We start from the raw sequence: 15,095 nt of genomic DNA, 5'->3' as shown, positions 1-15,095 counted from the left end.
CTTTTCATGGTCTCCTGGGGAGGCGGGCGGAGGAGCCCATTTTGCAGACGAGTTAACTGAGGCACTGGCGGGTCCCTCTCACCTGGCTTGGGGGCTGCAGGGTGCAGGGATCTGCCCGGCCCTCATGGCCACTGCGTCCCCTGCCCTCAGTGCTCCACCACCTGCGGTCTGGGTGCCGTCTGGAGGCCCGTGCGCTGCAGCTCCGGCCGAGAGGAGGACTGCACTCCTGCTGCCCGGCCCCAACCCGCCCGCCGCTGCCACCTGCGGCCCTGCGCTGCCTGGCACACGGGCAGCTGGAGTAAGGTGCGTGAGGGAGAAGGCGGGCAGCATCGGGGCGCGGGGTGGAGCTCTGGGGCCCGTGGCCTGTGTTTGGGGTCAGCCATAGCCACCGGGGGGGGGGGGGGGGCTCTGTGTTGCACATCTTTGTTCTCTAATTTCTAGCCTCTGGGATCATTCCATCTGTGTGGTTCAGCCTGCCCCACGCCCCTTCTCTCCCTGGCTGCATCCTTTTCTCTCCTTTCTGTCACCCTCGGGATTTCACTTTCTCCTTTGTTCCACTCTTTCTCCATCTGTCCCATTCCGGGGCAGCCCCTGGCCATGCCGCCCGCCGCCCAGGGCTGGTCAGCCATGGCTTCTCCCTGGGGCCCTTAAGGGACTTGCCGCGGGTGGGGGTGAGAGTGCCCAGCGCTCGCCCTGCCACAGCCCTCACCGTGTCCTCGTGTGCACGCACGTGGTGGTGGTGTGTCCACACGCGGGACCCTCGGCCTCCAGTGCTCCCGCAGCTGTGGCGGGGGTTCCTCCGTGCGGGACGTGCAGTGTGTGGACACACGGGACCTCCAGCCGCTCCGGCCCTTCCACTGCCAGCCGGGGCCTGCCAAGCCGCCTGCCCGCCGGCCCTGCAGGGCCCAGCCCTGCCTCAGCTGGTACATCTCTTCCTGGAGGGAGGTGAGGCCTGAGGGTCTGGGATGGGAGCGGGGGTGTCCTCAGAGCCTAGCAGCGCCCAGACCCCTTCCCCTGCCCTCCTAGTGTTCCGAGGCCTGCGGCGGTGGTGAGCAGCAGCGTCTGGTGACCTGCCCAGAGCCGGGCCTCTGTGAGGAGGCGCTGAGACCCAACAGCACACGGCCTTGCAACACGCACCCCTGTACGCAGTGGGTGGTGGGGCCCTGGGGCCAGGTGAGCAAGCGCGGGGTTCTGTGCGGGGAGGACATGCAGAGGGGGGACTCGTGTCAGCAGGCATCCATCAGACCTTTGTTCACGTAGGGAGTTGGTGAGTGTGTCCTGTATGCCAGGCTCTCTGTGGTCCCTGCAGATACAGTGGTGGCCAGATGAGGTCCCCGCCCTGCTGAAGCTTACAGCCTGCCAGGGAGACAGACTAAAAAAAAAGGGACGTGCGCTGTGATGTCAGGGAAGGCCTTCTGAGGAGGGGACTTCAGAGTGAGACTGGAGGGGTTTGTGATGTGAAGGAGAGGCATACGGGGAGCAGCAAATGCAGAGTCCTGGGGCAGGAGTGACAGGCACAGGGTGTTCAGGAGACTAAGCAAAGACCAGACTGGCGGAGGGGGTACAGGAGTGGCCAGTGAGGCCTCAGCTGGGCAGGACTCTTCCTGCCAGGCCTGTTTGGGAATCTCAGGCCTTGTCCCACTGGCTGCTGAGGGACCCTGGGCAGGTTGCGTTACCTCGCCAGGCCTCTGTCTTCTCATCTGTAAAGTGGGGTTGTGAGCATTAGATGAAGTCACACAGTGAGGCACTTAGCACAGGGCCTGGCACGATGTTGGCACAGATTAAATTTATTTTTAGGGCTTTTTAAAAACATCAGACCCCAACTGATAAGAACAAAGCCTGACTTGGGATGGTGGGCCCTGTTTGAGAAACCTTCTCTCCCTTCCTTCTTCTGCCCATGGGCTGCAGCAGGTCCTCCAGCCCCGGAGCCACTGCCCAGGCCTCTCAGGCATGTCCCATCCCGTGTGAGGGGCTAGCAACTTTCCCCTCCGCTCTGCAGATGCAGTTCCTGCAAGTGAACACCTAGTGGCCTCTGGGGACAGGACCGACCCTCTGAGGAGGCTGGAGAGTTGGGGCTGGGAACCATGAGCTAGGCTTCCTGGAGAAGGCAGCCGCTGCCCTGGGGACGCCCCGGGACGCCCCCCTGCGGGGCCGGCTAAGAGGATGCTCACCGCTCCCGTGCTCCCCACAGTGCTCAGCCCCCTGCGGCGGCGGCGTCCAGCGGCGCCTGGTCAAGTGCGTCAACACCCAGACTGGGCTGCCTGAGGAAGACAGCGACCAGTGTGGCCACGAGGCCTGGCCCGAGAGCTCCCGGCCGTGCGGCACCCAGGACTGTGAGCTCACTGAGCCACCGCGTGAGTGCTCCAGCCGGCTGTCTGCTGGGGGGCGGGGGGGGGGGGCGGGGGGGGCGGTGGGGAGAGGGAGAGTCATGGAACCGTCCCCCCGCAGCACTGGCTGACCGACGGGGAGCCACGCAGAGGCCGGGGCCGTGCTGGGCTCAGAGCCACGGGGAGTCCAGCCCCGCAGGCAGCTTTCTTTAGCTCAGGGGAGGAGTGGAGGCCCCCAGGCTGCTGTGTGACCTCGGGCAAGCTCTTTTCCCCTCTGGGTCTCAGTTACCCCCCGTTCCCAGAGTGAGGCCAGGGATGTTCCTGAGTGTGTGGAGCTCAGGCCTGGGTGAGCCCCCGGCCCCAGCTCCGGCCCGTCCATTTCCTGGCCAGAGGAGGACTGCCCAGAGTGAGCAGTGTAACCGCAGGAAGGGGCCTCCCGCCGAGGGTCCTGCTAGCTCCCAGCAGCTGGTGGCTTCCTGGCCAGCTGGGTCCTAGAGGAAGAGCTTGTGGCAGAGGTGGCTCTGGACATAGACACACACACACACACACGCACACGCTTCCTTCCTGCAGCCCAGCCACCCCCAGCAGTGCTGAGCACAGGAAACTGGCCCTGGAGTCACACCTGGCCTCCCCTCACCAGCTCTATGGTCTTGGGCTCCACTTCCCTGTCTTGCGCATAAAGGGGCAGACAACCCCCATCCTCATAAATGAGGCCTTGGAGTGAAGAGCCCAGGAAGTGCTCAGGGAAGGCTGGCGTCTTCCTCTCCCTCGTGGACACTATCGTCCCCCATCGTGAGGTCAGGAAGAATGCCTAGGGCTACCTTTGTCAGTCAGGAGAATCCAGCAGCTCCTATGCCTGTCAGCTGTCTGACTCCTGCCCCTAGGACAGAGTCCTTGGCCCTCAGCTGGCATCCAGGGCCTCCAGGCCCCCAGTCTGCATTCTGTACCAGTGACTGGCTCCTTGGCAGCCCTTGGGCAAGCCCGGACTAGCCACTGCCATGCCTTGCTGGCCATACCACTGGCAGGGGTGGCCTTCCTGCCCCAAATCCCATTACCTCAGGCCCAGCAGAAATTCCACCCACCCCAAGCGCCCTGCCCTCAGCATTCATCCAGCAAGCGCCTCCATGCCTCTGGCACACAGCCCCAAGGTAGCTGCTGGCACCCAAGCGAGGAGTTTAAGGATAGAGGCCAGCCAAGGAAGTGACTTGCATGCGGAGACCCTGGAGTCCCCAGGATGTTTTGATGATCTGTGGGGCTGCGTGGCAGGACGTTTGGAAAGCCTGGAAACTTGGTCATCACGGTGAGGCAGCTGACATAGCACGGCCACATCCGTTTGCCTGTGGAGGCGGGGTTACTGGCAGAGGAGGGAACTGGGGCCCCTTGAGAAGTTAAGAAACTTGCCTGAGGTCACACAGTGGGAGCAGGATGCAGGTCTGCAGATGCGTAGGTTAGAGCTGCTGCTCAGAGCCAGGGTGGAGGAGGCTGCCTGCTGCCTCATGCCTTCTGCCGGGCCCCAGGGATGTCCCAGGGACGGGGCTGCCAGTTGCCCTCCTGCTTCTCCTCCCCTGGGAAGTCTGCTGAAGTGAGAGGGCCAGGCGGCAGCTGGGGGCTGTCACAGGCAGCGGGAGCAAGGCCAGGAGGCTGGAAGCAAGCCACATCCCAAAATAGCTCTGATAAGCACAGGGCAGGAGGGCCCGCCAGGCCTCAGCCCCGGGCAGGAAGCCTCCCTCTGTCCCTCCTCAGGAGGCCTGGGTCCTGCTGACGGGCTGATGGCCCAGGCCACACCTGCTCTCTCAGGGCCTCGGTGCCTGGCCTGGCTGATGGGGCTGTTCTGGTGTGTGACCCGCAAGCTGAAGCTGAGTACAGCCCATGGCTGCAGGGGGCAGGGAGGTCTGGCAGGACAGATGCATTTGGGCAGGGGGTGGGGGGCAGAGGCCACTGTAGGCTGGCAGGAGGCACCTGGGACTTCCGTTGTGTGCCAGGTCCTGTCAGGTCTCACAGGGTCAGGGACCAAGAGGGGTGGCAGGCTCTTTGGCTTCTCGTGAGCACCTGAGGGAGTCAGGGCTGGGGTCTCGGGCCCTTTCCTCTGGAAACCTGAGCCCAGCAGGGCCAGTTCTCCAGTCCTGAAGGTGGGGGCCTAGGCCAAGGGCAGGTGGGACAAGACAGCAGCTGGAGATCTGTAACTCAGGCCTAGGGGAGCCCCTCCAGAAACAGGAGGCCGATGCCCTGGGGGTGGCTGCAGGTCTCCTTCAGGCTGCTGGGGGGCAGGGAGACGGCCCAGGTAAAATCTCAGGGAAGCCCCTCCACCCTGGGTGCAGGTGGGAGGAGGGCGGTGGTTCCGGTGCCCGCCTGCTGGTCCTGACCCGCCCCCTCCAGCCCTAGGCTGCGAGCGCGATCGCCTGTCCTTCGGTTTCTGCGAGACGCTGCGCCTGCTGGGCCGCTGCCAGCTGCCCACCGTCCGCACCCAGTGCTGCCGCTCCTGTCCCCCACCCGGCCGTGGTGCCCCCTCCCGCGGCCATCAGCGGGTCGCCCGCCGCTGACCCGCACCCCGGCCCCCCGCGGCCAGGATGCACAGACAGACCGATGCACGGACCTCAGCGCCCAGCAGGACCTCAGCGCCCAGCACGGGCTGCGGTGGAGCCCCGCCCCTCGCGCCCTAATGGTGCTAACCCGGCCCCCGACAGTGGCAGGCTGGGGACCCTTCCCCCTCAGAAAAGGTATTTTTTTATTCTAACAGTTTGCCTAACATTTATTATTGTTATTGTTATACATAAACAGGCATCTACCGTTTCGAAGTACAGCTTGGCTTCCTCTTGGATTGGGGGAATTTCAAGTCAGAAACTACACCTCTGCTGCAGCAGACAGCATCTTTCCATCTGCTCCTCTGGGAGGCCCACAGGGGAGAAGGGAGCAGAGCCCATGTGGGCAGGAAGGCCTGAGGGAGCAGAGCGGAGGAGGGCTTCCTAGAGGCGGTGTGTGCAGGGCTTCAGACGGCTGGGTAACAGGCGGCGGGAGCGTTTTCTGGGCACCAGGCGCAGCCTGGCAGAGGCCCGGGGGTGCTGGTCCCTACTCACAATCCTTCCACGCCTCCACTTCATGCCCCCTGCCCAGGCCCCCCAGCCCTTTCCCCCGTGTCCCCACTCTGCGGTCTTCAGAGACTTGTGTTTCACAGGGATTGAGCCACACGCCCTTAGAGGAGCAAGGCCCATCTGGTCACCAGCAGGGACTGCCCCCTGGAATGAACCCTGTGGACACATCCCCGGCCCCCTCTGCTTCATCTGTTAACTCTTAACTCTATCTGCACCAAGGGGGTGGAGGGAGGAGCAGTCTGGCCAGACACACCCTTCTTGGCCCCCACTTGTCCCTCTCCTTCATCTTCTCTGTACTCAGGGGTGGGGCTGGGCCGGTCGAGGCCAGGACGTATGGTGGCTTCTTCCTCGCTGACAATCCCAGGCGCTGGGCTCTTGCTACACTGACAGGTGGTCCCGCTCCCCAGCACCTGCCACGCCAGCCCTTCCCTGCCTGCCACACTTAGTTCCATGGAGTCAGTCTGTGTGCTTTGAAGGTGTCCTGGGCCCTGGTGAGGGGTGAGGAGGCCGGAGAAGGCTAGACACTGTCTCCAGGAAGTGACCTGTGCAGGCTCCAGCCCTTACCTCTGGCCATGAGCCTTGGACTTGACTGTTTTACAATCTGCTCACAAGTCCTACTCCTGGAAGGGGTTTATCCCTTTTCTCCAAATGGGGGACCACCACTCTCATTCTATTCTACAGTATCTGCCATTCAGACTGTGATGTGAATGGTGGTTCTGGAGCTGTGCGTGTGGTGGCTACTCACGGCTTGGGTGTGTGTGTTGGGGGCAGGGGGGGGGATAGAAAATCACTCCTTGGGGATTGAGACCAAGAAACAGTATCAGAGGCTGAAGGAATCAGCAAGTGTGTCTGTCCCAGGGCTGGCCCCTCCAAGGGTTAGAAGGGTGCTGGAGTGCCCAGCTCTCCCATTTCCCATTCTCTGATCACACGTCACACTCTATTTAGTCATCAACACACTCCATGGGGCTGCAGTGAGTACCCCATTTTCAGATGAGAAGCCCAAGGCTCTGAGAGGGAGGTGACTGGCACAAGGGCATATGCCCTGACTACACAGGCCTCAAGCTCCCATCATCTCCTGCTCTGAGCTCTGGGCCATCTCCAGCAGCTGACCCCTCTGACCAGGTAGGAAGATGGCCTGAGCAGGCCCCACGGTAGCTTTGCACAGAGAGCAGTCTGGGGCTTGCGTGAGTCCAAGCGTCACCGCACTGTCCGAGGGTGGAGGGGTGTCAGGCTTGCTTCCTGTCTGTCTGCAGCAGCCCGGCTGGCCAAAGGAGGCCCTGGAGACCCATGCTGTGAGTAATGGCTTCCTAGGGATTTGCACTGTCACAAGAGCAACCCCTTACAAGGGAGCAGGGCCTCTACTTGCTGGCCCCTGACCCACACACTGAGCAGGGGCTAGCACTGGGGTCCCAGTCACAGCTATGCCAGTGCTGTGTGCTGTGACCTCAGGAACCCCCAGCCTCACTGAATCCGTGTCCCAGGAGGATACAGACTCACCAGCCTGCTCTGTCTGGGAATTCTCACTGGAGCCCCCCACCACCCCCCCCCCCAGCTGTCACACTGTGGAAAGACATTTGGTCTTAATCATTCTCGTGTTTTTCCGATGATGGGGGGTGCGGGGAGTGGTGTCCCCAGTGGCAGCTGGGCCTGAGCTGTCAGCCTAGGCAGGAGGCAAACAACCCATGACTCAGGCAGGGCACGTCACAGCTGGTGGAAGGAGGGGTGCCTGCCACCCTGTGGCTGGGGGTTGCTCCGGACACAGGGAACTCTAGCTCCTGGCTCTCGGCCGAACCCAGTGCCCCCAGCCCTCACCTGCAGCTTGGCCATGGCTTCAAGGGCCTCCCAGGCTTTGTCCCACCTGCCCAGAGCAAACCAAAGACAGGGATGCAGAAACACCCAGCTGGGAGGTCGAGAGCGCCCCCCCCCGCCCCCCCGCCGCCCCCAACCATAAGCCCTGAGGCACCTTCGAGCCCTTGGGGCTGAGTCCCATCACAAGTGACTGTAACTGCATTTCAAACCAGAACATTATACAAATTAGTTGTTTATTTTGCCTTTTAGTATGACAATTCCAAAATTTAACTTGAAGATAAGCACAGAAGCTGCTGTGACATAAAAGGAAAGAAAGAGTCACTTGGCAATGCCCCGAGTCCTCCACTGCTGGCATCCAGCCTCCTGCCTGCAAGGACGGCCCCAGGCATGCCCAGCTGCCCAGAACACAGGCAGAAAGGCAACACCGTGCAAAGTGAGGAGTAGGGATTTGTGCAGTAATACATTTAGTTTAAAAAAAAATTTTTTTAAAAAGGACTGGCTATTTGCCTAGAGTACTTCCTATATCAATATAATGTAGAAACCAGAATTGTTCCCAGCACTCAACAGTCTTGGCTGCTGTCGGACAGCTGTCAGCATGACTGCAAGTAGCGCCGAGGCTACCTGGGGTAAGAAGTGGGCCCATGCATACGTAAGGAGAAGTCAGTGATGGTCAAGGCCAGAGGTCAGAGATGGCACAGAGGTGAAGAGCGATTCCGGAGGCTCAGGTTTACATAAATACACACAAAGGAGTCGTGCACACAGAAGAACTTGTTATATAAAATAGATGTACATAATCTAGAAAACCTTGATAAAAATAGCCTATAAAAATATAAACTGTAGTGAAAATATACAAAAGTATTAACAAATGTTCAACCCACACAAAACAACTCACCAACATGAAAGCTGGCAGTTCCCACCTGGTGTGATGAGCGCGGCTCCCCTTGGCCATGGTGTGTGCGCCTGGGAAGCAGGCTGGAGGCTGCCCCACCCCAGGCTAGCGCCTGTCAGAAGGGCCCTCCCCATGGGACCAGCGGGGGAGGCACTGGAGGGTACAGAGCAGCTCTTTCCTCAACAGCACAAGGAGAGGGGAAGCGTTGGCTCAAAATAGTGGGACCAAACCCTATGGTTCTGGAGGAAGGAATCAGCTCCATTCCTGCCCCAGTCTGGGATCGGGCCAAGCATTCCCTCTCCCACCCTCTAGACACCTAGCGCTTTATTCCAGAGAGGAGAACCTCCTAGCAAGGGTTCCTGGTCCACTTCCTCCACGACCTCTCTCTGCTCTCCCGTGCCCACTGCCTGACCACTGATGCTAACAGCCTGGAAATACTAACACGCCACCACCACTCAGGGCACGGCTGACACCAGCCACACAGCTGGTCCCTGGGCCCAATTCAGGTGCTTTTAAGATGAGTCTTTTCAAGGCAGAACAGACAAAACAAGCTTATTCCTAAAGGCAGCATTTTAGCCCACAGGACATAGCAGTTCCAGGGGGAAATCAGCTTGGAAACTAAAGTCTCAAGGAAGCTGGAGCTGACCTGTGGGGCCCCAACCCCATTCCTACTGCACCTCCTGGGCTGCTGGCCACTAGGCTGACAGCAGGTGTGGGAGGTGGGGGCCGGGAGGCAGTCTCCAGCAGCCCCAGTGGTCCTGCAGGGGTCTGTGCAGAGTGGCGAGGCTGCAGCCCAAATCACAAGGCAACTTCCTGAAAACGGCAGGCCTCAAACAGCTGCTCCCAAAGACCAAAACGATGATAAAATACATTTTTGACACCTGAAAACAGACAAAGGCTTTTGGCTACATACAGAGGCCAGCTCCCTGTACACAGTGAGAAATCAAATTAACCAGCTTAACCAAAGACAGAAAAGTTGAGCTTAGTCTAGTATGCTGAAATGCCATCCTAGCTATGATACTGCTAGAAGGTTGACCAAAAAAAAAAAAAAAAATGCTTATGAAAAAAGTGCTGCTTCAAATTACACTGCTTCAATAGTCTGTGTTTTGTATCAACTAAGGATTATTTCCAATTTTTTCCAAGTAGTGTAAAAAAAATCCATTTAAAATTTTCTTTCCTATTTGAGTAATACTGTCCCGGAAACATTCTCTCATATCTACACATCAGGGATGGTCCACAGAGTGATTAAGCAAAAATAACCTTCCTTGTGCAAAGCCTCTTTCCAGGCCTTCAAAAAGGTAGTGCTCTAAGTCCCAGAATTACCTAGGCAGCCTCACATACTGGGAGCAATGGTGACCCCACTGGGGAGGACAGCTGCTGAGAACAAGGATGCCGCCCAGTGGCAGCGGGGAGGGGACGCGTCTGGGAGGGCTCACCAAAGCTTTGACCTCAAGTGAAGGCTTCCCAGCCCAGGCCCTGGCAGCCGGCCTCCTGCCATCCCAGCCAGACACACTGGCTGTTCCCGAGGAAGCCACAGTTTCCAGCTGCCCAACAGCGTTCACTCTGCAGCTGCACCGTTGCCCTGCAAAGCACCCCCAGAAAAGCTTCCTCCATCCCCTCAACCAAGGCCGGCCCAAGGGTGGGCCTGCTTTGTAGGACGATGATCCACGGTTCCCTTGGAGTCCCATCCACACGTGTACAAGGAACCAAGGGTCAACTCTCAGATGGAAAGAGGAGCTTTGCACAGAGCCTCGTGGAGCCGTGCGGACAGGAGTGAGCGTGTGGTGTCTGGAGAGCCAGGCCCTCCCCCAGCAGGCTGGGAGTTACTATTTGAAAGGCTGTGCATGGAAGGGCAAAAGCTATCCCAGAAATGGGGCACGGCCAGCACCTTGAAGCCACCAGCAGAAGGTCTGTGGGCTTTCTATAGGCCGTTTCTGAAAAAGGGATGTGCTTGCTTTCCTGAGGAAGTCCCTTTATTCACACCAACCTTATGCCACCCAAAGCAGTCAGACTCTGGCCCAGGAGTGTGTGAAGTGCAGTGGGCATCCTCCGCAGCAACTGTTTAAACAACTGCCCACGACGGCCCACTACGTACAGGAGATACCACAAGGGGAGATGGCCCACGTAAGGTTTTCTAAGCACAGAGTCACCAACAAAGCTGACAGATGCTGTAAATAGGCTCTTGAAAATTGCCAGCTATAAGCCTAGTGATGCACTGATCAGGCGGAAAGCATGACGGGATACGAGTAACCACGTGCCATGGCATGAAGATGGCTGTAAACAGATTAGACCCCCACCCCGAGTGGAAATGAGAAAGTGCAGTGTGGCTTTGGACATCTGCCCAGCAGACTTCCAGAGACCATGGATGTTACATTCTGGCTTTGAAACGAGCAGAAACATCTCTGCAGTTCACCCTTTTGGCACACTTTGGTTGTGAAGGCAAGAAGAGCAGCGTCCCGGGGTGGGAGTGGGGTGGCACTCAGGAGTCCTCCTCCTCGTCGCTGACCAGCTCACCCTTGTCAGGGCTGGTGTCCCGTTCACGCAGGAAGTCCTCCCGGATGGCCTCCAGCTCCGTCAGCTCCAGCCGGACCTTCTCCAAGTGGTAGGTGCGCCGGTTCCGGATCTGGCGCAGGGGGAATGGGTTCAGGTCCCCAAAGGAGATACCGATCAGCTTCCTGGCAGGACACAGCACAGAGACAGAGCATCAGGGGGGCTCAGGCGAGAGCTCACACACAGCACTCTTATCAGCCCAGCCTGGAGGCCGGGGGGTGTGGGGAGGCGGACCCCGGACACCACGCTGAGGGCCTGATGTAGATATGTCACTCGGAGGCCAGCGCTCATGCAGAGGCTGCAGGGGCAGGCCCCGAACGCCGGCCTGGATCCAGACGCCAGCTCCACCACGCACTCCCCATGTGACGCAGAACAGGGAAAGTTACCCCCCTTTCCAGCCCCCAATTCCTCATCTGTACATTGAGATAAAAGCGGTGCTGCCTCCTGGGCATGGGGCTACTCGAGTTCCCGCCCGTGAGCACAAGGACGGGGTCTGGCACTTGCTCAGCAATGGTGGGGGCCACGTGCCTCTGAGTCCTCGGAACCAGCATGAGGCCTGGCACAGGGTGCGCTCAGAAAGGCTCCGTCACTGGACGGACTGACGGGGAGTGAATGGATGCACGGACGCCCGAGCAAACCTGGGGATAACTGTCAGCCTCAGTGGTGTGACAGGTGTCAAGACGCAGTCTACGGAGAAACGTGCAGTTTGTGGGTTTCGTACCATCCCCAGGTCAAGGCACCCATCTACAGTAAATATTTTAAAATCACGGTACCTTGCCCCTAACCACTGGCCAGTGGTTTAAGAAAAACAGGACTAGAAAGTGCCCAAGGCCTGGCTAAGGGCTTCCAGCACTAATCACGGCAGCCACAGCCGTCTGGTGTTGTCACAGAAGCCGGTTCCTCGCACACTAAGCCCCCGCCTCCCTTCTGCAGGCCCCAGCAGCAGGGATCTAAGGCCTGATACTCTTGCAGACCCAGGAGAGGCTGTGATGAAACAGCAATGTCACAGGACTTCCTCCCCGACTGTCAGAAAACAAACCATTTGCCCCTGCTACTCCTCCATCACGTGAGGTGCTTTACTGTAAAGTGTACATGCCCTTAGCATCCCTCCCTCTTATATATATTGTTAAATTTTATTTATTTATTTTATTTATTTGGCTGCACCAGGTCTTAGCTGTGGCATGCGGGATCTAGTTCCCTGACCGGGGATCGAACCCGGGCCCCCTGCACTGGGAACATGGAGTCTTAGCCACTGGACCACGAGGGAAGTCCCTCCCTCTTCTATTTTTAAACACTCACACCTTAGACATGCTTCACTCCAAGCCAGAGGATGCTCCTGCCAGGAAGTAAAGGGTCAGAAAGGCTGGCTTTAAGAGCCGAGCTTCCCAGAGCATGTTCTAGAACTCGTGAGCGGAAAGGCCTGCTCAGTGTGGGTCTCTGTGAAACAAAATGCTGGCTGGGGACTGGGAACCAGGCCTGCATGACCAGCCCCTGTTCTCCGACAGCTATTAGTCACAGGCTCCATACACCTGAAATCCAAGTGTCCAGGCCCTTCCTTGCTACAGAAAGCACTGAATTAGATTGATACTGTCCGCTGCCTCCGTCAGGCAGCCACTATCAGCGCAGGCTGGGGCAGCACGGGGGACTACACACCACTCTGCCTCGGGCCTGGCAGGTGCGGTCAAGAGATGAGAAAGTGCCCTGTGTCAGCTACGTTCAGAAGACAACGCCTGGCGCATGAGAGGCCCCGGAAGGTCCTGATTCAGAGACGGGTCTAATCTTGTTGCACCGCACTCCTGACCACGTCTCACTCAGAGTCACCTGCCTCCTCCCCACAGAACTAATCAGGGCGCTGCAGGTCGATGTTCCTTGGAACCGCTGGTCTGGGGAGTTTATTAAAATACTGGGGCCCCAGTCCAGAGATGGGGCCAGGGCATCTGCAGTCCTAACAACGCTCACAGGTGATCCCACCACACAGGGAACTCTGGGTCCAGTGGACGCAGACTTCCTGCGGCAAACTGACGGGAAACTGCATGAAAGCCACTCACCAGGTGGCGCTGCAGGAGTGCGCAGGACGGACCGTATCCCAGCTCTGCCTGTGACAGTAGAGGGACTACCGCCCGGCCCACCACCCCTTGCGTCTCTGCCACCCGGCAGCACTGACAACCCACACAAAACTGTTAGGGGCTGAGCAGGACGCCCTCCACACGCATCAGCTGTTGGAGTGAAGTTCACTGAACGCCACTCTTGTCATCCTGACCTGATGTGAGATTAACAAATGCTCTCAAGGTTCACCCCAGGACTCAGCATCAATCTTTCACAGGCAAACATTATTCTTGGATATCCTATTATTGTTGATATAGCAATAAGCCTGAAAACATCTTAAAAATCCACTTCCCACGTAAAAGATCCTAACGATAGTGGTGACATCCAAGGAAGCCAGGTATGGCCTCAGCCAGCACCTTCTCCCAGCGTCCACCTCCCTGGTCCCTTGGCCTCACTCAAGAGAACCACAGGGGAATGGTCCTCCTTCCCCTCTCTCCGGCCCCACACGCTCTCCGGCCACAAGACTCCTGCAGCACCAGAGCCCTCAGCCCCTCCTGGCTGACCAGAGGCCTGGACGCTGCCCAACCGCCTCTCACTACATCAGCCAAGGAGAGAAGCCCTCCCTCCCCGTCAAGTGAGCATCATGGGGGGCAACTGGTGTTTGTCAAGTAGGTTGTCACCCATCAGCGGATCAAGGAATCAATTTAGTGAGTCACGACGAGCATTTTAAATATGCAATACACAGTGTATTTAGAAAGTATATCAGAGGGTACAGCACAAATCTTTGGCAAGCACTGGAAATATTTCAACAAATTCTTCTGTTTCAGTTATACACACTCCAGTATGTGTGTCCTAGGTTGTGAGATAAAACGTTCTTATTATGGGTGGCAGTCAACAGAGTTTGAAAAACATTAATAAGCTCCAGATGTGTCTCAGTGAAAGGACTCCTGTGGTTCTCAAGAGGCCACAAGTCTGCTGCAGGGGTCCGTTCCCGTTTAGTATGGGCAGCTCCCAGCACCTCGGCACACTGAACGTTAGCGCTGCCTCAGCCGTTCGCAGGGACGTGCGCCCTCACTTGCCCAGTCAGCAGCAGGTCCACAGAAATCCCCTGGAGAACCCAGCCTTGGTCATCAGGGCCAGAGCAGCTGCCAACTGTAGTTCAGGGGACACATGGACAACGAGGGTGTCTCAGAACAGGCAAAAAGTGTGCGGCTGGGGAGCGAGGGGAGGAAGAGATTCCTGAACGCTCGGCTGCCCAGGCCAGAAAGCCAGGGGACTTCGAAGTTCAAATTCCTTCTCCACCCCCGTCAATCTGCCCCCTTTTCTATCTCTGGGGGCACCTCGCTGCAGGCTGCCACCTCTCTCACCGGGACCCCCTGGTCTCCCACTGCCAGTCCTGCTCGAACCTGACGTGCCCTTCTGGTGTCTAACCCTGCAGGGACTTCCCAACACTCAGGATGAAGCACAAGGTGCTGGGCAGAGTCAACTAGGGCCTTAACAGCCCAGCTCTGCACCAGCCCGGCCTCGATCCCTGCCATGCCAGCCCCACCCTGGCCGAGCCACTGCGGCACTTCCCCCAAACACGCTGTGCGCCCACAGCCCTGCGAGCACACGGCTCCTGAGTCCCTCTGCCCGGGCTGCCCACTCCCCACCACCCCTGCCTGGCCCAGGTCACGCGGCCTTCCTCCGGCACTTGCCCCGTCCCTGGGCTTCCTCCAACACAGCTCTGAGCAAACCACACCGTAACACTTCCCCACAAGTTCTTCAAGGACAGGGCCTGTTCCTCATCTACCATCCTCAGTGCCTGGCAGAGGGCTCGCCGTGTGGTTGATACTCAGCAAGTGCTCACTAGACAAATAATGTGCTTTGGTTGCTGGGATTTATGTTTGTTGAATAAAGGATAAAAGCATCTTTCATCTTAGTTCCTCCCTAGTCTCTGGAGGCCGCTGGGTGTTCCCACTCCTTTCCCCCTTTTCCCTGGGAGGAAGCGCCCTCTCTCACCACCGCACACCTGGGAAGGCTCTGGGTTTGAGACGGCCGGGACAGTCTGTTCTCAAGGAAGCAGAGGTCAGGATCCCTGCCCTCCTGGACGTCTGGGGATTCCCCCAAGGACTCACCTAGCATCAAGGATAGTGCGAGTGAAGTAACGGAGATACTTGAATATGGACATTGAATCTTGCAATTTCAGGATCTCCTCTTCCTTGTATTTAAAAAGTGCCAGGGCAAAGCGGAAGATAACCTGTGGAAAGGACAGGGAAACCTATGAGTAGAGAAGCACCGTGGCTCCAGGCACCGGCTCCAGGGATGGAAGGCCTCCCTGGGCCCTGGGAGCAGCCTGCACGGCCTGCCGTGGGGCAGACACTTGACCTGAGGTGCAATTTCCAC

At 58.4% G+C, this 15,095-nt stretch overlaps 2 protein-coding genes across 7 annotated transcripts in view; one reads left to right on the top strand and one right to left on the bottom strand.

Annotated features, from left to right (window-relative positions):
- Positions 1-9,198, top strand: part of ADAMTS7 (ADAM metallopeptidase with thrombospondin type 1 motif 7) — a 74,896-nt gene extending 65,698 nt beyond the window's left edge. Inside the window, 6 exon segments of the mRNA XM_082383647.1 lie at positions 151-303; positions 772-945; positions 1,027-1,173; positions 2,192-2,354; positions 4,796-4,879; positions 4,882-9,198. Of these exon segments, the coding sequence (XP_082239773.1) occupies positions 151-303; positions 772-945; positions 1,027-1,173; positions 2,192-2,354; positions 4,796-4,879; positions 4,882-5,294 (1,134 nt within the window). The 3' untranslated portion in view covers positions 5,295-9,198.
- TBC1D2B (TBC1 domain family member 2B) overlaps positions 7,442-15,095 on the bottom strand; it is an 87,222-nt gene continuing 79,568 nt past the window's right edge. For 3 of the 6 annotated variants that reach the window (XM_082383635.1, XM_082383636.1, XM_082383638.1), the window contains 2 exons: positions 14,828-14,949; positions 7,442-10,789 (listed from right to left, as the gene is read on the bottom strand). In XM_082383635.1, the coding sequence (XP_082239761.1) occupies positions 10,594-10,789; positions 14,828-14,949 (318 nt within the window). In that variant the 3' untranslated portion in view covers positions 7,442-10,593. The other 3 variants (XR_014242204.1, XM_082383637.1, XR_014242205.1) reach the window with 2 other exon arrangements.

This window comes from Balaenoptera borealis (assembly GCF_965194805.1).
Source record: "Balaenoptera borealis genome assembly, chromosome: 3".
In the NCBI taxonomy this organism is placed as follows: domain Eukaryota; kingdom Metazoa; phylum Chordata; class Mammalia; order Artiodactyla; family Balaenopteridae; genus Balaenoptera; species Balaenoptera borealis.
The sequence above is the reverse complement of the archived record's forward strand: the minus strand, read 5'-3'. Positions and strand labels throughout refer to the sequence as shown.